The sequence below is a fragment of the Erythrolamprus reginae genome, chromosome 2, assembly GCF_031021105.1.
Source record: "Erythrolamprus reginae isolate rEryReg1 chromosome 2, rEryReg1.hap1, whole genome shotgun sequence".
In the NCBI taxonomy this organism is placed as follows: Eukaryota; Metazoa; Chordata; class Lepidosauria; order Squamata; family Dipsadidae; genus Erythrolamprus; species Erythrolamprus reginae.
Window position 1 is genome coordinate 325207438 of NC_091951.1, and position 22527 is coordinate 325229964.

The 22527-nt window shown below is 40.3% G+C and overlaps 1 protein-coding gene across 1 annotated transcript; it reads right to left on the bottom strand.

Annotated features, from left to right (window-relative positions):
- Positions 1–692: 692 nt before the first annotated feature.
- Positions 693–21987, bottom strand: FST (follistatin). The gene is made up of 6 exons (XM_070743355.1): positions 21720–21987; positions 19446–19637; positions 16153–16371; positions 13162–13386; positions 2626–2856; positions 693–1839 (listed from the first exon to the last, which is right to left on the bottom strand). The coding sequence occupies exons 1-6, from the start codon at positions 21799–21801 to the stop codon at positions 1757–1759; spliced, it is 1032 nt and encodes a 343-aa protein (XP_070599456.1). The 5' UTR covers positions 21802–21987; the 3' UTR covers positions 693–1756.
- Between the last annotated feature and the right edge of the window lie 540 nt (positions 21988–22527).

The window sequence follows — 22527 nt, forward strand, 5'->3', positions numbered from 1 at the left end:
AGAATTCAGATTTCAGAGCCTATTAATATCAGTTCCTGGAAAACAGTAATGAAAAAAAAATGAGTACCTTTTATTTTTCTTTATGGGCTACTTAGAAATATTCAGTTGGTTGTAGCTGGGAGATATAAAGCTAGAGTTGTCTAGACTGAAAAAATACCTTTACATTAGAATGAAATATTTACAATGCCATGGGGCAGAATTTTCCTCTCATCAAGATTGAGTAATGAGGATACATTAAAAATGATTGAACATACATTTTTTACCACATTCCCAGAAAACTACTAACTACGATCTCAGTTTTTGGCATACAAAATCTTTGTTTCCTTCTTTGTTCTACATAGGTATCTTACAATATTTCTCATTTAGTGACCATAAGTTACCTGGATTATCTAGCATTCGTTTTAGATGTTTTGCACCCAAGCAAAAGTTATGCTCAACTTATTAATTGATTTATTATGTTTATATTACCCTTTTTCCATAACAGAAGCAGTCAAAAATATTTAAATCTGGTGGTTTTCTATTTAGATATTATTTGATAAAGACACATTGCATTATGGATGTTAGGAACAAAGCTTGGAATAACGTTTTGCAAGTACTAAATACCTTCTTCATCAATCACCTTCCCCACACTTAAAAACCCAATCTTGTACACCATCTTAACCCAAGCAATAACTGAAGTCAATATACACAGGTTTGGGGGAAAGGATATCCATTTTTTTATTTTTTTCACTCATAATTATTTACAAATACACATTATAACTTTTATATACATTGCACATTTACATGGTAGAAAAGTACAAAACTATATATTTAAATGAATTTATATTTAACTTGTCATGTTTGAAAATATAAAATTGCCTCAGAAAAAGAAAGTATTATGAAAAGCAAGAAACTTGAACTGATAAAGCTTTGATATACTATTCTGTTAACATTTTGAACGTGAAACAAAAAGAATGTCTAAAAAACCATCTGATAGGATAGACCTAATAAAACATTGGTGTTCATGACAATGTATTTTCATTTTTCTTCTTTTTCTTAAAAAAAGAAAATAATGCTTTCTTTACATTTAGCCACATAGCAACTAAAAAACCCTTCATAATCCGATCTTTGGGTTTGAATTCTCATAGTACAATATAAACGTTCAGGATTTTGAGATCCCGTTACTACATGATACAATCAGAGAACATAGCCAGGAAAGAGGTTTTGTTAAAGCTTTCCCTCTTTTCCACCTCAAATATATACTTAACTCAGTTTACAGCGCCTTTTGGTCAGTCAAGATTCCTTGTAAACAAATATCCGAGGGAGCATGTATTTATATACAGAATTGGCAAGAAGGAAACACAATAAATAGAAAACGTAACTGAAACGACCATGCAGAGTTTTGTTAAAATGGAAAAGAGTTAACATTGGCAGAAATAAGGAGCTGAAAATTGTAATTGGGGAGGAGGGTTAGGCTCTAAGGAATGGATTTATAGTTTACAAGAAAAAAAGCTTTACTTTACAAGCAAGAGACCTCACAATAAATAACACAGCTCATCCTATAACGATTACATTTCTTCTTCTTAAAAAAAAAGTGTACAGTCAATCAGACTTCTTTAATGTATAAATTATAAAACATGACACAGTATAAATAAATGTCTACAAGATTCAACTATATGTATACTTCTTTCTTCCCCAAATAAATAAGCATACACTTATGTACAGTATGGACATTGTAATTCTTGCCCAATGGCTGTTTCAAAAGTGATGGAATTTTTTACCACTCTAGAATGGAAGATATAGGAAAGCTGTAGTCCTGGTCATCCTCTTCATCCTCTTCCTCAGGCTCTTCATTGATGGCTAGATAGGAGAATACAGGGGAGCTCTTGTTTAAATACGGATGACAAAGCGCAGAAGCTGTCTGTGCATGTTTTCAAAGCCCCCTGCATAGCCAAAATAGGATGTGGTGTGTTTTTTTTTAAAGCGTAGATTTGCAGTGAGATGCACTTTGGCACCTGTGGTTATACAATAAAGTTGATTGTGGGTTTTTGTTTGTTTGTTTGTCTTTTTTTTTGCATGTATGTGTAAATTGTGTGTGACATAATCTATGAAGTCATAATTGCAGCAAATTCTGGAGACTCAATGGCTCAGGTTTATTTGGCAGATTCCTGAAATTAGATAAAAAGTGCTCTTGTGTTCTAGGTTTTTAAATTGCTGTTGAGTCCTTCATTCAGAGGCCATCGTGAGCGGACAGCAGCCCACATGGTTAGGGGTTAAGCTAGTTTGGGAAGGGTTGAGGTGAGGGAGCAATTAGGTTATAGCCAAGGGTTAATAAAGCAGGCAGCAAAGCACACTCAAGCAAACAATATTAACGGAAGGCAAGAAACAGCTAGGAAGATGCATCTAAGGCAACTTTCTGATGTTAGACACTTCCTAAAAAGAGAAAGGAACCTCAAACATTTGATTTTTCTTCTCATCAAAGCACAAGATTTCTGCATAACACACAAATCTTTCTACATAAGATCTCACTACTGCATAGTTTTCTTTCCTGTTTAAGAAAGGTTTCCAACCTCACCTATTCTAAGGATTTTTGTTTGTTTGCCTTCAGAAGATTAAAGTTCCTGCAAGGTTAAAAATCTCACTTACAGTTGCAAGATCCTGGGTGTTTTACTTCCAATAGCACACCCAGGGAACAGGCTGCTTCCTTCATGGCACACTCACTTGGATAAGTGGTGTTATCACTGGCACAGACAGCTTCGTCTGATTTGCTTTCTGGACATAGCTCATCACAAAGGGCACACCGTCCTCTGCCCACTCTGGAATCCCACAAGCATTTCTTCCCAGTGCTGCACTGGATGTCTTCGCAAGATTTGGCTTCTATAAAGGGTTTTCGTTAAAGGAAAAATGGGAAGCGATAAGGGTTAAAAGAGCAAAAGAAAAACAATGCTCTCAAAAAAGTTTGTGTGTGGGGGGGGAGGTAGTGAATCCCCCCCCCCAAAACAGAGTGAAAGCGAAGGTGGAGAATTTGAATTATCACCAAGTGCTGGGGTAGAGGATAAGATCAAGCGCGCTACTAGGAAAGGCAGTTTGTGAAGGTGGTTGAATTCTTCAGCTAAAAAGCAAAATCACTGTGACTGCAAGTTCTATGGACCGCACCTGAAGTGTTGCAGAAAGGATGCCCAACCTTCAAGGTAAGATGCAGAGTACCCAAGACCAGTTCTGTACTCGGTATAACACAAAATATAACACTCCTTCCTATTCTGCTTTGGTATAAATATTATTATCTGGATTTAATTCCAGCCAAGCTTGATGTAGAATCAGCAGAATTAGTGGGACTTGAGTATGACTAAAACTACCATCCAACAATACTTTGGGTGCAGGGTGGGGGGTTTGCCACAAAACCATGTAATTCAACATATTTTCCATCCTTAAGTTGGGGAGAAACTTTTGATGGGAAATAAAATGTTGGGAATCATCTCGTACTGCCCAGTAGTCTTAAAGGCTGATTCTTTTCGACACTAAAAAGTAAAATCTTGTAAAAATCTAGTATTACATAGGAACAAAAGGAACATTGACTGGGTTTCTTTTCCAGATGGGGTGGAGTACTCATTAGAGCAAAGTCCTTTTAGCCTAAACCAGAGGTGTCAAACATGTGGCCCACAGGGCGGATGCGTCACAAGCTGGCCATGCCCATGCCTGGTTTAATGAATGGGGGAGAAAGTCACAATACATCATATGACGATGCTGTGACGATGTAAGTTTGACACCCCTGGCCAAAATATTTGCCCAAGCAGACATGTAATCTACATTGTCTTGAAATTAATTTATTATTCCTTTCTCTTAATTTCAGTTGGAGGGAGTTCTTTCAAAAATGATTGGAAAGGACAGGAGATAATTTTTAAAATCTGCTTTATAATTTCTGCCCCAGTGACAGTAATAATGCAATATATAGTTCTCAAGTTCTTAAGGTGGATGGAGGAGGGGGTGCACTTTATTATCAATAATGATAAATTGATGGTAAACTATCAATTTTATTTGCTGCCCATCTTGTGGTTCAAGGTGATTCTGAGAGTACTGTGTATTGTGTTTTTCTGACATGTGCTCAGAGAAACCAGATTTAATGAATCTAATGGCAGGAATGTTCCTAAAAGTAGCTTATCTACTCTCCGATTATGCTTTCTTTGCTTTTGTTGGGATGTGTGTGTGTGTGTGTGTGAGAGAGAGAGAGAGAGAGAGAGTGAGAGAGAGAGAGAGAGAGAGAATGGAAGACAGACAGACAGACGGTCAAACAGACAAAGACAGAAGTCAGGCTACAGGAAGCTTGCAGCTTGATTATTTAAAACTACTTTATGTGAAGAGCTGACTTTCAGCTCTAATAGGACAACATGGTTATATTTTTAAAAATGGCCTATACATGGCATGACCTCAGTGTAACTTTTTTATCTAAGAAAGGGTTTAGGATATCAAGAGCCAACTTATTTATTTTCTTTATTCTTCAGCATTTGTCACCTAAGCCAGTGTCACTAAACACAATAAGAGTTATGTTTGAATAGTTATTTAGAATTTAGCCTATATCATACCTTATTTAATACTGATTTCCCAAGCTGCTAGTCAGCAGATCTCCCTGCAGTTCCTTTGTGCTCAGGAACTGCTGAAGCTCACTTGATCTTGGATATCAGTGCTCATACTTTAAAAACACACACATCATTTTTAAGTGAAGGGCAAATGGGGAAAATGCTTTGTTTCTTGGGGAAAATGACCTTTTTTATTATCAAATATCAGATGCCCTAGTATTCTGGCTACACAATCTAGATATGCTTTTGCAAACTGGTGCCTTTCAGTCGGGTCTAGGCAACAACTCTCAAAAGTCCTGGAGGTCATTGAGATTGGGATTTCTGGAAATGGCCTTTCCAAGGTCTTCCAGCTTGGGTCCAAAAAAGTAGTTACAACATGACATTACAAAAAAAAAAATCCATGTATAACATCTGAAGAAACTTCTCTATGAATAATCTGGTGAACAACTACTGGGTTTATTGCCTTTCATTGAAATCTCACAAGCTGAACCCTACACATCAAGGCTCTCAGTTTAATTAATCAATTTTGGGGTTTTTTTTGAGAATACCATTTGATAGAGCAAACATAAACAAAAATGCAAGTATACTGCACTGCTCAAAAAAATAAAGGGAACACTCAAATAACACATCCTAGATCTGAATGAATGAAATATTCTCATTGAATACTTTGTTCTGTAGAAAGTTGTATGTGCTGATAACAAAATGAAATTGATTGTCAATCAGTGTTGCTTCCTAAATGGACAGTTTAATTTCACAGAAGTTTGATTTACTTGGAGTTATATTATATTGTTTAACTGTTCCCTTTATTTTTTTGAGCAGTATACAAATGTAATATTCTGCTTGATTTTGAATTCAAGAGACAATTGGAAAGTTACAATAAATGGACAGATTAGCCTTTTGAAAAAACCAGTCTATAAAATCATCCTATTAAGTGTAGCAGCACTAACCTAGAATCTATGATTTAAGAGTAGTAGTTGTAAAAGCACAACTGTTTTGGAGAACTGAATATGGTTCATCAATGCGCAGCATTTTAAAAAGTAGGTTATTTAAATGGCGAAATTAGGCATTTATCTAAATCTGTTCCCTTGAAATCAAAGGAACATAAAAGCAGGGGTTGAAATCAAAGGAACATAGAGGCAGGGGTTCACGGGGGTTCAGTAGAACCTCTAGCTAAGATTCTTTGCAGTTTGGAGTACCCCCAAATCCCACTCCTGACTTGCCCCACCCACCTCACCCCCATGTGGCCCGTTTTTGATGCAGATAAGTGCAGGGCATGAATGGAGGCTTGGGGAAGGTGAAAAATGGGCCTCCTGGAAGTTTGGGAAGGCTGGAAATGGGCCTGTTTGGGGCTTCCAGAGCCTGGGGAGACCATTTTTGCCTGCCCGGAGGCTCAAGCAAAGCCTCTGGAGCCTGGGGAGGGCAAAAAGCTCCTCCCCTGCCAGGGTTCAGGATGCTGAATAGGCCACACCCACCCAGCAACCAGGCAGAGAACCTCTTACTAAATGTTTTGAGGCCCACCCCTGCATAGAAGCATGTTAGAACATAGATAGCAACAATTACAACCTGTGCTATAGCATCCCTAGGAGTCTTGTTTACTCTGCTTGCTTAGATTCCTCCCAAATCAGTTAGGATTAAACCTTCTTGTTTCTTGCTTCTGCTGGTGAGGATAATCTTCACTAGGGCAGAGGAAATCGGCTGTGTGTGTCTGTTATTGTGCACGTGTGCAAATGCTTGCTCACATCACAATTAGATGTGGACTCGGAAATATTCAATCTAAATTCTCAGGGTTTCACGTGATCCCTAAAAGCTTTGCGTATAGCCTCTAGAACTCATGCAACAGTTGCCACTGAACTTTAATATTTAATGTGACAGGTGATTACTCACCTGGAGAACACTTAATGTTATGATATTAAATTACACTGCATTTACACTTCTAATGGTACTGCTTAAATTGTGGAATGTCTCCTTGCTTGGCAGAGCATTCAACGGACAAGTAAACTATTCTGCAGACTTGTTTTAGAGGAATCAAGTCTTAATCCAAATGTAATTGCAACGTAATTGCAACGATCTTTTACTGGAAAAAAAATGTTTTTTGTTTATTTTCTACTTTATCAATTTATAAGCCACTTCAAGATGCTGATACAATTTTGAAGATTATGTTTGATCATGATTTTAGTACTTGCAGATGTCCATTATACGCATGACCTGTTATTTATTATTTGTAAGGGAGAAAAGCGGTTTTGGATCAATCCAGTGTGTGTTTCCTAAGCTTCCTTGCCTAGTAAAATGTTTCCATTGGAATCCAGTTGAACTGAATCCAAAGCCATGTGGTCAGAAAATGTCTTCAAAGACTTGGTATTCACAAGTATCACACATTCCAGTGGAATCAGGGCCAAAGACTAGTCTTCAATAATTGTCAATAACTGGATTTGGTGAAAAGGTTTTTGACCAAATTCTATCCTTCTGGATCTGAGGAGTGCATTCCTATGAGTTTTTAAAATATGAATTTGTATACAATAGCATTTTTCCATAGCAAGTAGCTCTGATGTGGCAGATGTGGAGTGGAATGTTTTATGGAAGAGCTGTGCCAGAGGTCCCCCCCCCATTTTAATAATTTGAAGTCAGAAATAGCAATTTTTGAAAATACCTACTTTTTCTTATCATGTTTACCTCCTGTTATTTACTAGGAATGATTTTAGCTCATCTGTTTTTTCCTAATTCCTAAATTAGTTAGTCAGTGAGAGATGGTGTAATAGTCTTATCTGATTTGTAGACTTTGACTATATAATGCCATCACTGAAGACAAGTTAGATAAATTCAGGATAAATGACAGCATATATAAATATAATATAAATTATGCAAAAAATCACTCACCCCAATTAATTAGCACTGAACTAGGATTATTTAAAAAAATCAGGATACTTCATTCATTTCCAGAAAATAGCTGAAATATTTCTGAACCTAATCCTGATACGTTATTGAGATCATGACAGGGAATGATTCATTTCCAATCCTTTGGGTAAACATCTAGAACTCATTTATTCACATAATCAACTTCTTCAGAACCATTTGGTTTATTGCTGCTCCATCAGCAGTCATGAGAGAACAAAAGAAGGGAGAGAGTATGTGTGTTTATTACCTCTGGCACATTGTTCTGGCTGCAGTTATATTGGCCAGTCAAACAACAGAAATGGAAGAGGTAATGGAAACCAGTGAAGGTGACTGATGAGAGTTAAAGAGTGGCTGAAAATATGTGGATCAGGATCTATTAAGATATGTAGAGAGTAAGGAAGGAGAAATAAAACAGACTTGGAAGATTTTGCTAATATAGCCCATCTCAATCAAATATTGGTCATGACCTTTAAAGCCCTACATGGCAATGGACCAGATTACCTCCGGAACCGCCTGCTACCACACAAATCCCAGCGACTGATAAGGTCCCACAGAGTTGGCCTTCTCCGGGTCCTGTCAACTAAACAATGTCATTTGGCGGGCCTCAGGGGAAGAGCCTTCTCTGTGGCGGCCCCGGCCCTCTGGAACCAACTCCCCCTGGAGATTAGAACTGCCCCCACCCTCCCTGTCTTTCGTAAACTACTCAAGACTCATTTATACCACCAGGCATGGGGGAGTTGAGATAGCTCTTCCCCTTAGGCCATTACAAGTTATGCATGGTATGTTTGTGTGTATGTTTGGTTTTATAATAGGGGTTTTTAGTTGTTTTTTATTATTGGATTGTACATGTTGTGTTTATTATTGTTGTTAGCCGCCCCGAGTCTGCGGAGAGGGGCGGCATACAAATCCAATAAATTATTATTATTATTATTATTATTATTATTATTAATTATTATTTATTATATAGTAGTTCTAGTCTACCTTTGGAGTCAGTTTCCTGGTCTAGGTTATCTAGTGGGATTGACCTCAATCTTGCAAACCTTATTGTACTTTAGCTCTTCTTCTTTTTATGCTCCATTGAACTTGAGAGGCATTTCCCTCAGTAGTTTCAGAATATTATCTTAATCTCTAGGTTTTAAAGAAGAGTTCAGCTCTCTTTGCCTAGGTAACAGTTTTTGTGTATTTTTGTCAAAGCCATCCCGTTTGTTTTCTATAGGCCTTTAATATTAGCTTCTTGTTATTTTGAATTATTAATTTATATTTATTGGCTGCCCAACTTCAATGGATTCTGAGAGATGTACAAAATTAGGGAAAACACATTAAAGGCAAACATTATGATCAACATTTTATATTGCTTAAAGTTGGAAGTATGGATTTCGCTATCAATTCAGGATTAGGGAATCTTGCGGCCTTCCAAAAGTTACTAAATAATGCTTGACAATCCTTGTTAGCCTGATTAATGCTAAAGTATTCTGAGAATTGTAGTTAGCTATACTATCCTAAATATTGCTTAAAGTACCACCTGCTAACTTCTCTTTTGTTCTGAAAAGACTGCATTCTACTTGAAACTGTTAATTAAAGAGACATGCTACTGGATGTTTGATGAGTAAACATAATAATATTTGTAATTTACTATCTATAATTTGAGATAGGGACATAAAGAGATTACAATTTTTAGTAATTTATACAGCCAACGAGTTCTCTTGGCAACAATATATAAGTGATTTTCCACACATAGAAGTGAGTTGATGTCAGATCTCTGTTGACTTACTGACTAAACTGTCCTTCTGTCCTTCTAATTTGTCATTTTTAAACTGGGGGAAAATCTGCCTACCAGGTATTAATCTGGCTAGCGTCCTTAGTCTGGTCAGCTTCAGCATAGTATTTTATCCCTTGGTTAGTTAGGACTTTAAAAAAATCTTATTTCAAACGAGTAGCAATAAAAAAAGTCTGCAAAAACTTAGGCCTGGAAAAAAATCTTCTTCGAGAGAGTAGCAATGAAAAAGAACTGGGAAGATTGTTAGCGCCTCATTAGGGCTGGAAAAAAAGCTCTGAAAAAGTTACATTCAGAGTATAAGACACAACCAAATATTCAGCCTTTTTTAAGGGGGGGGGGAAGGTGTGTCATATACTCTAAAAAATACAGTAATATTTCAGAGGCGGCTATGTGGGCCAACATCGAACCTACATAAGCAGTATGGTTTTTCCTGCTTCCCTGAGCTAGAGCAAATAAGAAATTGGGCTAGAATCAGAAAGTTTCTGATTTCTAATTTGCTTCTGACTTTCATTCACTTTAAGGGGCTTTTAGTAAATCATCCTCTCCAATTTAGTAAGATAATACCACCAATGGAATTTATGGCAGAGGGTAGAACAGTGATGGCAAACCTTTTTTTCCACGGGTGCCAAAAGAATATGGGTGCATGCTATTGCGCATGTGTGAGTGCCCACACCTATAATTCAATGCCTGGGGAGGGTTAAACAGCTTCTCTTGCCCCCTGTAGGCCCTTTGAAGGTTGGAAACAGCCTGTTTCCCAACTTCTGGTGTGCCCAATAGGCTTGTGTTTCATCCTCCCCAGGCTCTAAAACCTTCCCTGGAGCTGGGGGAGGGTAAAAATGCCCTCCCCACCCCCTGGCGGCTCTCTGGAAGCCAAAATTGCCCTCCCAAGAGCCTCTGTGTGAGCCAAAAATCAGCTAGCTGGCACACACATGCACTTTGGAGCAGAGCTAGGGCAACAGTTCGCGTGCCAGCAGATATGGCTCTGCGTGGCACCCGTGCCATAAGTTTGCCATCACCGGGGTAGACCTCCAGATGTAGTTGAAACATGACTTTCAGCAGCCCAAACCAACAGAGTTAATACTGAGAAAACTGGAAATTGAGCATATCCACATCCGGAGAGCTACCTCATGCCTAGTCCTCATGCCTAATTATTGGATAAAGTACCTTTATTACCACTGCCACATTTTCATCACCAGGAAGTGACATGTAAATACATCATCTTAACCATCTCTCTTATTTTTGTTTAGCAGCATTAATTAATATTGCTTTAGGGCAGTCCTTCTCAAATAGTGGGGCGTGCCCCCAGAGAAGGCATGGAATGATGCCAGGGTGGCGTGTGTGACCTTGGGGACCATGCATGGTGCCTCTAGTCTAGATTGATTCTCCCAGACAGAAAGTTTGAAGCTGCTCTGAGCCCGGAAATAAAGCAGCCAGGCAGGGCGGTTGTGAAATGGGAGGTTGCGAAAACAAGCTCCACTGAGTTTAGTGTGACCTACTCCCAGGTAAGTGGGTAGAGCAGCCTTTCCCATCCAATAGTTTGCTTGCAGCTTATAATAAGTAAAATAATAAATATTAGCACCAAAATTCCATTGGGGCCCAGATCAGAGAGATGGGGAGGCACTTAATGTTTACTTCTTCTTAGGGGGTGCATAACAGAAAATAATTGAGAAGCACTGCTTTAGGGGAAGGGAATTTCTCTTAAGAGTTTTAGTTCTTCTTGTTACTAGCACAGGTGAGAACTAAAACTGCCACTATCTGGTAGCATGGCTTCTTCCAGCTTCACTCTCCATTGAGACCTACCTTTATCATTAAGCGAAATGATTTAGTTACCTTCAAGTGTATTTTTTAAAAAATGGGAACAATGAAAAATGTTGAGGTTAAAATATATAACATGTTCCCCATTACTTTTAAACTATCCTTAAGCAGTGTATTAATCAGTTCTAAGAGGAGCTGTAAGGGGAGAAAGTTGTATTCACAGATACCTATCTATACAGGTAGCACAGCGAGCAAAGAAGCATTGTAATGCCACAATACAAGCTCTGCCTGTTTCGTACATATATTGTGACATCTCATGGACGCATGTAAGAGGTGGATCTTATGTCATAATATTGCAACTTCACCATTCTGATAAAATTGTCAAATAATGTAGATCATTTGGTTATACTATGGAGCTTCCTCTATAACGCTAAGTTACGTTCTGGCGCAATGGGGAAGCTATCCCATTGCCAGTACTTAGATGCAATTCAAATCCTAGATTGCTCAGGTTCGGAATAGGTAGTCCTCCCTTAAGAGGCATTTATTTATTCAACCACTGTTCAAAGTTATGAAAGCGCTTGGAAAAAAATCATAGTTGCAACTGATGCTCCAGGTTTTGGCTGTTCAATTGCCCTACATTCAGGTGATCAAAACTTGGGCACTTGACAGCCCACCTTCATTAACAATTGCAACTCCCCACACTGATTTATCTTCTACCAGCTCTGCCTTTTGGCCACCCAAAGGCATTCCGAGGTCTACTTGATACTTCACAAACCCTCTGCAAAGCCTGAAAAACTCTTTGTGGCACTGCAGAGGTCTTCAAAAGGGCAGCAGCTGCTTTGGCTGGGTGTGCCACATCAGAAGAAGTTGGTGAAGCTGGGACAGCTGGGAGAAAGTAAGGATAGATGGTGGTGGCAGAGTGCAGAGTGACCAAAAGGGCAATGATAGGAACAGAGATGGGCAGATGTCTTCAGAGAAGGGCGGCATACAAATCAAATCAATTAATTAATTAAATAATAATAATAATAATAATAATAATAATAATAATAATGATAATATGGGGAGAATTGAAGTGGAACCCAACATGGCAGAGCATGGGGAATGTGAGGTCCTTGCCTAACAACTGGAACTATTAGAACTATGGTCATTAAGTAGTAGAGTTATGTGATGCTTTGCCTAGTGACTGATTTGCTCAGTGATGGAAATTCTGGTCCTGGTTAAGGTCATTAAACAAGGACTACCTATACATCTATTGAAAGGAAGCCCACTTGCCCTTTGGTCATTCCTAGATTCAACTGCCTCATGTGACATATAAGATCAAGAGCCATTTCTCTTTCTCTTTCCATTCTATTCTAATTTAACCTTTGGTATATGTTACTTATTTATCTAATGCTGCTTCCTTGTCTGTTTTTGTCATTTGGGTTATAACAATAATGTTTCTCATTTCCTTTTAGAAATAAAGATTTAAGATAATGATTATAAGATTATAAGAATGAGAAAAGTCATCTAGTCTGTCATTTAATATAATTAAAATTAGCTATTTGAAATAAATTCTTGGACAGACTGAACTACTGGGAATTTGACATGTGATTTAGGCTACTTTATTAGTTTATTACAAGAGATGATACAAATATATGGGTTGGTATTGAAATTATATTTGTTGTTATATATGTTTTTCAATGTGGATGTGGAGCAATCCAAGCAACAATTCTCAAAAGCAAGGGAGAGTTAGCTGTTTCTGGGGCAAAGAAGTCAATTACTGTATATAAATAACCAATAACAATTCAGCTTCAAGGAAGAAGAGCCATGGATTTGAATTGCTAGAGTAGAATGTAAAAGGTGCTCAACTGCTAAAGTTTGCTGGGGGGAAATCTAAAAACAATAACTATGGAGAACAATAGCCAGGTTTGTGCTATGAAATAAGGATTCCAGACAGTGAAGGGCTACCAAATTTTTTACTACCACACTGTGGCTGTGGCTTATGCAGGATGTCCTGCATTTTCTTTCAACATCTTTCAGTGCAAATTGGTTTCTCTGGGGTGGAGCTTCATTTTTGCTACCCCCCTGCATCCCCCCCCCCAATCTGGGCAGTAGCCCACCCTGATTCTGGATCAGTTGGAAAAGCTTTCCCCTTTGTGTATCTCCTCTCATTTTAAAAATAGACCGGTAATCTCTTGTACTTACTGACACATTTTCCTTCATAGGCTAGGCCAATGGATCTTCCAAGCAGGCAAGTAGCTTTTCTTAGATGACAGGCACTTGCGTATGTTATTCCATCATTCCCGCAGAGATACTGTTCAGGTAGAGTTGGCTCGGGGCAAATCCGGTTGCATGTCACACAATTGGCATTATTATTTTGATCAACCACGCATGAGGAACTCCCTGGGCATAAAACATCCCTACATGTCTCTGAAATAAATGGGTAGGGAAAACATGTGAACAATAAGAGCATCTGAGCCATCAGAATAGACACAAATAGCAAAAACTGCAAAGCTTTGATTAAACTAAGGCAGTGGACCGCAATTAAACTAATTTTCAGTTAGTTTATACTCTAGTTCAGGGGTGGCCAATTAATTTTGCCATGGGGCCGCATGAGAAATTGGGATGGTTTTAGAGGGCCGGACTAATATACTTAACTCAGTTCTACCCAATACTTTAAATACTCAGACCCTCCCAGCCACTGGTAAGGGTCCACAGAGTTGGTCTTCTCGGGGTCCCATTAGCTAAACAGTGTCGGCTGGTGGGTCCATGGGAGAGGGCCTTCTTTTTGGCTGCCCTGGCTCTCTGGAACCAGTTACCTCCTGAGATCTGGACTACCCCCATCCTATTGGCTTTCCGGAAAGCAGTAAAGCCTGGCTTTTCCAATAGCCCTGGGGCCGTTGATCTTATGGTGGTAACCAGCGAAATCCAGCCATGAATGATATGCAAGGGTTTAACTGTTTGCATTGTAAATTGTTTTAAAACTGGTTTAGAGGTTTTTGTACTATTATTGATGTTTTAAATTTTTGCTGTGAGCCACCTAGAGTTCCTAGCAAGTTGGTTGGCATAGAAATTGAAAAAATAAATCAATAAAATAAATAAACTCTTCTAATCCTCCTAGAAAAAGAATTAGCATCTGCCAAAGTGCATAACTTTGAAAAATCCCACTGTCCATGTCACAATGGCTTTGTTATTGTCCAACTTGCTTTTTCCACTTCCTTGTCACCTACCCCCTAGCCAACAAGAATGAGAAGCTGTAATTTCAGCTGCTCCAAACTGTTCCACACCATTTGGAAGCAATCAGGAAGACCTCCAAGGAAGGAGTTCTCATCTTAATAGAAACATAGAAGACTGACGGCAGAAAAAGACCCCATGGTCCATCTAGTCTGCCCTCATACTATTTCCTGTATTTTATCTTTGGATGGATATATGTTTATCCCAGGCATGTTCAAATTCAGTTACTGTGGATTTACCAACCACGTCTGCTGGAAGTTCCTCCCAAACATCTACTACTCTTTCAGTAAAATAATATTTTCTCATATATAAGTGAGTATTTCTGCGCCCTCCACATCCAAAAGTGGCATGTGAGCAAACTTTCAAGGCTGCAAATCGGTGGGAAGGAATCGTAGACCACAGTTTGTATCACTGAGTCCACAAATTAATTTCCAGTTTTAATAGGAAGGAAAATAGGTTGTGTACTTTTCAAGAACTGGTATAAGAACTGCAGATTTGTATTCTTGGATGTGCCCCCCCCCCACCTGCTGTGCAGTTTAATGAATCCACTGCCAGAAGATGCAGAGCAACTAGCAATGTGGATGATTTCAAGGAGGTATTAGACACGGGGGCAGCTAAGGTTATCAGAAAGTACCATCCTGATTGGTGGGGGGGTTGCGACTGGTTCACCTTGGATTGGCTGAACTGATAGCAGCAGCAGCGGGAGGCTCCACCCACCTGCTTGGGCATAATAAAAAATGCTCTGCACATGTGCAGAAGCATTGCACACATGCAAAGCACACACGCACATCCATGCGCTCCCGTTCCCACCTATGAATTATAGCCAATATTATAGGCAGTTACTGGGAAATGTGGTCAGGATGCTATTATTGCTTTGTGTGTTTGCTACTCTGTCCCCATGAGACAGTTGTGGAAACTGAATACTGGCTTAGGCAGCCGCTGGGTCTTTACCTGCAAATGAAAAGGCGGCTAATTCATCAAGGAGCAGCTATCTAACATTTTTCCTCATTTTTTTTTTAGAAAAACAAAACTTGCAGAACGATTATGATACAACTTAGACATCTCAGGATTTTCTACTTTGTTTTGGCACAGAAATATAAATGAGTTCTATAGGAATGGCTTTTGGTTTTTTCCCCGAGAAAATACTCAGCCAGTGTGGAATTACTGAAGATTTTGGTAATTGAAAAGCATGCATTTGGGGATACCAAGTTTGACAACACTATGGTAAAATTGCCCATCCCATCGCCTGTGTTTTAGAACACCCCTTGTGTTATTATAGAAACATAGAAACATAGAAGACTGATGGCAGAAAAAGACCTCATGGTCCATCTAGTCTGTCCTTACACTATTTCCTGTATTTTATCTTACAATGGATATATTATCCCAGGCATGTTTAAATTCAGTTACTCTGGATTTATCTACCACGTCTGCTGGAAGTTTGTTCCAAGGATCTACAACTCTTTCAGTGAAATAATATTTTCTCATGTTGCTTTTAATCTTTCCCCCAACTAATTCAGATTGTGTCCCCTTGTTCTTGTGTTCACTTTCCTATTAAAAACACTTCCCTCCTGAACCTTATTTAACCCTTTGACATATTTAAATGTTTCGATCATGTCCCCCATTTTCCTTCTGTGCTCCAGACTATACAGATTGAGTTCATTAAGTCTTTCCTGATACGTTTTCTGCTTAAGACCTTCCACCATTCTTGTAGCCCGTCTTTGGACCTGTTCAATTTTGTCAATATCTTTTTGTAGGTGAGGTCCCCAGAACTGAACACAGTATTCCAAATGTGGTCTCACCAGCACTCTCTATAATTATTTTGTGAACATGAACACAATTCACAACCTGTTTTCCCACAGGGTCCTATCATCTTTCTGTAGAATAAGTGATTTATGGAGTTTTCTATACATGCTTTCTATCCCTGATTCTAAGATTGAGAAAACAAGGTTACTGTAAACATACTTTTGCATTTGCCCTGATACTGGATTTCAAGGTCTGGTTGCTCTTTACACTTGGCCTTCAGAAGGGCACACTCGTTCTTGTAGGTTTTTCCATCCAAGCCACACACAGGTCCCTTCCATGTGATATTTGAGCAATCTGGAGCACAGACACACCGAGGTTTGTTCTTCTTGTTCATTTTACATTTCTTCCCAGGTCCACAGTCCACATTCTCACAGGTCTCTAAAAGAGGAAATGGGAAGGGGATAGAGAGAAAATAGTTGGGCAGGTGACATAAAGTCCAAAATCATTGTCTAATAACGTCTAAATCTCCCATCACAATTTCATAGGGAACACATGAGAACATTGTTGACTCACAAAATACTGTTTTTTCCCAACAAAACTTTATAAAAAACCCTGCACTGCAATGAAATGATATGCAATTTTACATACAAAAGCAGCATTAGTATTTAAACTTTAAAACCTTTCTAAATACACTTTGGCTCAGGTCATACTTTGCATTAGCATAATGTGGTTTGTTTGACTTTGATTTACAAATCCACCTGTTATGAAGCACAAGCAGAATTGAGGAGAAGCAGATAGAGAAATTAGTGAAATACGAAGATCTAAAAATTGAGCTGCAACGACTCTGGCATAAGCCCGTGAAAGTGGTCCCAGTGGTACTTGGCACGCTGGGCGCAGTGCCAAAGGATCTCAGCGGACATTTGAAAAACATTGGAATTGACAAAATCTCCATCTGTCAATTGCAAAAGGCCGCTTTACTAGGATCGGCAAACATAATTCACCACTACATCACGCAGTTCTAGGTGCTTGGGAAGCGCCCGACTGGTGATGAAATACGAAATCCAGCATAGTAATCTCGTTTGCTGTGTTGTACTGACATAATAATAATAATAATAATAATAATAATAATAATAATAATAATAATATAACATTGGTAAGTCATTATTATTATTATTATTATTATTATTATTATTATTATTATTAATTAGATTTGTATGCCGCCCCTCTCCGAGGACTATGGGAGTTAAAGTCCACAAATCTTAAAGTCAGGGCTGAGAAACACTGGTTTAGAGGTTATCATATTGTGGGATCTCATCTTTGGTTTGTTCAATAAACTATGGCTTAGCAGGATGAGTGAGTTTGGGCTCTGAACAGATAGAATAGATTAATCTGTCATTGCACTGATAAGTACTCTATATGTCAAGGTGACTAATTTCCATCAAGGAAAGATGCCATATGCCAGTTGGGAGACAGGATTCCAAAGCTGCCTTATTTTTATTTCACCCGCCTCCTCTATCTATTCCATCAGTCAGTGCAAAAACATCTCTGCTCATATGCTCATATGGTGCCCTTGACATGGGCTGAGTTTGTTCTCCACCATCCTTCATGCTGAAGGTTACTGGCGCAGAAATTTCTCAAGGTTTCAGGGTGAAAAACTTTGGTTGCAATACATAGTTTTTACTTTTAGAAAAGAATCTTGTTCTTGATGCATGTGCCAGACTAAATTAAGTGACTTCGGAACTGCATTTCCATTGTATCATCTCTTAGCTTTCTTTAGCTTTCTTAGCTAACTTTCTGCTGGCACCAAGGACATCAATCATAATTCTGTGTTTCAGCTAGGTCTGAAATTTGTTTTAAATGCTAGTGCATTTAAAGGCAGGTAAAGAATTCTTTACATCATCCTCTGGAGGGCAGGGACCCTCTCCTTAAAACAAGTTCTCTGATGCATCTGGAGCCAATCCTGTTAGAAACCTTGTTTTACAAAGCTTAAAAAAGCACAGAGACTGTGATTAACAAAGTCACAAAATAAACCTGCCTGAGAAATAGGATGCCTAGAGAATAACTCCAGTGAAGACAAAATACCTTTCTGGGTGAGCATACCAAGGACCAGAATGAGGGAGCATGTCAAGTCATGCGGCTTTCAATCAATCAGTTGAGCCATGGAGGGGGAATATGTACAGTGGTACCTCTACTTAAGAACTTAATTCGTTCCGTGACCAAGTTATTAAGTAGAAACGTTTGTAAGTAGAATCAATTTTTCCCATAGGAATCAATGTAAAAGTAAATAATGTGTGCAAACCCATTAGGAAAGAAAGAAAAGCTCAGAATTTGGGTAGGAGGAGGAGGAGGAAGAAGAAGAGGAGGAGGAGGAGGACAGTCGTTGCCCAGAGCAAGGGGAGCATTTCTTTTCTCTAGAAGCTGGCAGAGGTTTATTCCCTCTCCAAGCACCCAGAGAAAGGGAAAACGCTCCCTTTGCTCTGGACTGCCAAAGCCTCCTTAAGCGCCACTGAAAGGCTGCTCTGGAAGTCCAGAAAAGCCCGAGATGGCCGGGATTAAAGGGGGAATGGCAGGAAACTGTCCGGACCTTGGTGCTCAAATTTCTTGGGAAATTTTTCTGGGCTTGGGTTCTTAAGTAGAAAATGGTTCTTAAGAAGAGGCAAAAAAATCTTGACCATCCGGTTCTTATCTAGAAAAGTTCTTAAGTAGAGGCGTTTTTAAGTAGAGGTACCACTGTACTTGGAAATAGCCTTAGTTATGATATGGAGGAGAAAACATTCCACTCAAATTGTCTTCTAGTTTGGGCTATGTAGGTGAGAGGAAGATCTACTTCCAATTTGATTCCTGGCATCCTGTCAGTTGGGCAGGTAGGACACTATCCAAAAATTTTGGATAAGTTTCTTGACAATAATACATTGTCTCCTTGGATAGTCTCTCCTTCTGTTTCACTTCCCAGTCTTGTCTACAGCTCTGGCATTCTCTGGTAGCCTCTCATCCAAGTAGTAATCCTTTCTGATCCTGTTTCTGATCAGCCAAGATTTTTTGATTTTTTTTTTAATAAGATCAACTAGTCAACTAGTGTTACTTAGATAGGCTCTTGGAAATTCTAAAATCCAGTACCATTCATCGTAGAGAGATAAGATAATTCAGAAGCCTAATAATTTAAATTGATATAACACAGAGTCCTACATTCTAATGAATGCTTTTATCTGACTACACTTTGGGGTTTTCCCAAGAAGAGAAGAAATGCTCAAGCACAATTTCCATCCATTCCACTTGATTTTGTATGTTTTATGTACAATCCTTGGCACCGAAAATAATCTTGCTTATCCTTTCCTTCCCAGCAGTGGTAGTTTGGCTTCTTCAGGGACAGAGACCACACTTCTGTACCTAATGGGACCCAGGTAAAGGTGTTACTAGACTGAATGAACCAAGATGCTCCAAGCAGCTTCCTCTCTTCCTCTCTTAACTTACAAGCCCTTCCAAGAACCCAGACCATTCTTAGCAGGACCCACCTTTGCAGGGGATGCAGTTGGGGGCCCCTCCGCTAAAAATCATCCATTTGAAAAGCACGTGGTCGCTGACATCCTCCTCCGTCCAGGCAGTGGTGAGCCTCCCGGTTTTGCAGCACTCTTCCTTGCTGAGACCGTTTTTGTAGAGCACCTGGCAGCGACCGTTCCTGGCTTGCCGGAGCCAGCAATTCCCAGCTAGTGCAGGGAGAGAAAGAGGGAGAGGGAGACGCAGCCAGCTCAGTGTCAGTTACCAGTGACCCAGACATAACACGTGCGGGTTTCATTGACTTATACTAGACTGTTTACTTTTATACGTCCCGTTTCATAACCTGAAGCTACTCCTCCGAATTCAAACGGAAGCGCAGTTTCAACAACTTGATCAAACCCGTTCGATGCCTTGTTATTTCTCCCGGGGAAGATAGACAACTGCCAGCAATTTCAGAGGGACGGTGGGGGTGGGGGTGGGGAAGAGGGGTTAATTGCGCACGGCGGGGTCTGGAAATAGACCCGGAGCATCAAAAGTGAGTGTATCTGTATGTGCGTGCGCGAGAAAGAGAGTGATTGTGGTTGGCGAACCTGTCTTAATCTCCTCAACCCAGCTCCTCTGTTTACAAACAATCTAAGCCGATAGAAAAAAAACCACCATTTAACACTAAAAAGAAGTTTGCACACTAAATTTAGGGGGAAATCTCACTACATTTTCTCCCACCCCCATCAGTCCCGAGATGTAGGAGCGCCTGATCCTAGCAAGTATAAAGGACGGGTCGTTCGAAATATTTGAATTTCGCCTAAAGGAGAAGAGAAGAGAGAAGAAAATAAAAGAAGAGAGAAAGAGGGAGAGAAGAGAAGAGAAAAAGCAAGACGGGGAAAATTAGCAGTCAGACTATACACGCAGCAATTTGCAGCTCTACCGAGGGGATAACCTAGAAGGGCGTGGAATAGACAACTTGGCATGGACTTTACAGCAACCCACGCGCACTTAAACACGCGCACACTGACACCAACAACCTTGACTCCGTCTGTTACTGTGAGAACCGAGCCAAAAACACCGATCTGACCTGTCCTCCAATTCCTTGAGATAATCTAGAGAAGTTCGTTGGAACCAGTCCTTCGTGAATCGCCAGCCTGACCTCCGACAAATGCAGATCAAAACGAATTTGTTTCTTTACACCAGAGAATGCCAGGCAGAACCGGCGCTGCCCTCGTGACCCACATCTACCCATTTTAAGGCAGTAATATCAGCAGCACCCAAAAGATCTCTCAGTTAGGAAGTTCTTTTCCTTGCTACTTGCTTAAAGTTACAATGATGTAACATGAAAGATAAAATGTATGGATGGGACAGAACAATGCGTTCCGGAATAATGTCAATTAACTTTTCTCTCAAGACAACGCCAGGGGCGGAGGAGACTTATTTTCAGTTTCCAAAGTGTGAATTTCCGTGCGCTGCGCTTTAAACGAAGCCCAACGTTGCAAATCCTAACCTAACCCTAACCTTTCACTCGTTTACCTGGAATGGAAGCAAGTTCCACTGAAGTGAAGCGCGGGGTGGAGGGTGGGATTTATTCTGGAAAGGCTCGTCTAGATTGGCGCTGCAAGTCAGGCTTGCGGTTGTGCAACACAGCCCGTATTCCCACAGTGACACAAAACGAAGAGGCACAAAGAAAAGCCTCCAAACTTTACAATCTCTTTTCTTCTCCCTTTCTCCCCCCACCCCACTCCGCCCACGAATCCGCGTCCGGATTTGTGTGGACTAAATGTGAATATTATTTTGTACCCCATAGAAGGAAGAGGGCTGAGTATTTTTTTTTTTTAAAGAAGTGTAAATAGGCGGATAAATCACCAGGCATGAACCACCGCGGTGGCCAAACTCGGAAAAGTTCTTAGCTGGTGCTGGAAGTTTTAAGCCAGGCAACAGCGACGCCAGTTTCTTTCGTTATTTATTATTTTTAAAGAAAAGCCATTTAGAGCTAATGATGGAGAAGGTGATTAAGGTGATAAGATTGACGGGAAGAGTGATTTCTCTGTCCAGCGAATCGTGGATCCCCCCCCCCCGTGTCTCCGAAATTCCCAGAAAGCCCCCAATGCAAAGCGATCCTAACTAAGTCAAGTTGGGGAAAAAAACCCTCCTAGACTTCAGAGAGAAGCTCCGTCTTGAGTTTAGGATCGGAACGCGTGGGGTGGGTTGAAGAAGGTAAAGGCGCCTGGTGAGCTAGAAAGGAACATATAGAGAGTAGACAGAGGCAACACCAGCGAGGAAGCGTGCGAATTGTATCTTACCTTGTGCCGTTCGATCTTCTATGAAGTGGCAGAAAAACATCAGGAATAAAACCATGCCCGGAAAGATTCTCTGATTTAACATCCTTAAATTACTTTTTTCCCCCTCCGAGTGAAAGAGACGAACGAACGCAACCTCGAGTGGCAAGAGTCAGGCGAGGGTAAAGAAAGAGGCGAGCACGCCCCGTCACCCAGCCTTGCTTATGATCGCTCTATCTATTGAATGAATGTCAGCCTCTGAATGCCGTCTGGCTTTAAATCGAATGGGGTCTCAGTTGTGCGGTGGGCGGTCTTCTAATGTCTCTCTGTGTGTATGTGTGTGTGTAGGGGGGGAGAGTATGAGAGAAAGGGGGAGGGAGGAGGGTGTGTGCATGCGCGCGCGCGTGCTCGGGTGGTGGGGGGAGATTTAAAAAACTTCGGCTTCAATCCCTTTCCGACTGTTTGTCTCCCAAGGTGTGTGTGTGCGCGCGCGTGCGTGGGTCCATCCACTGCTTTCGCTCATCTCTCTCTCTTCCCCCCACTCAGCCTTTCGCCCAACTCTTTCCCCTCAGCCTTTCGTTCATCTCTCTGCCCCTCAGCCTTTCCCCTCAGCCTTTCGCTTATCTCTTCCCCCCCTTAGCCTTTCCTCTCAGCCTTTAGCTCGTCTCTCTCTCTCCCCTCAGGCGTTCCCCTCAGCCTGTTGCCCATTTCTTTCCCCCTCAGCTTTTCGTTCATCTCTCTTCCCCTCAACCTTCCCCCTCAGCCTTTGGCATATCTCTCCCCCCCTCAGCCTTTCCCTCGTCTCTCCCCCCCTCAGCCGTTCACCTCAGCC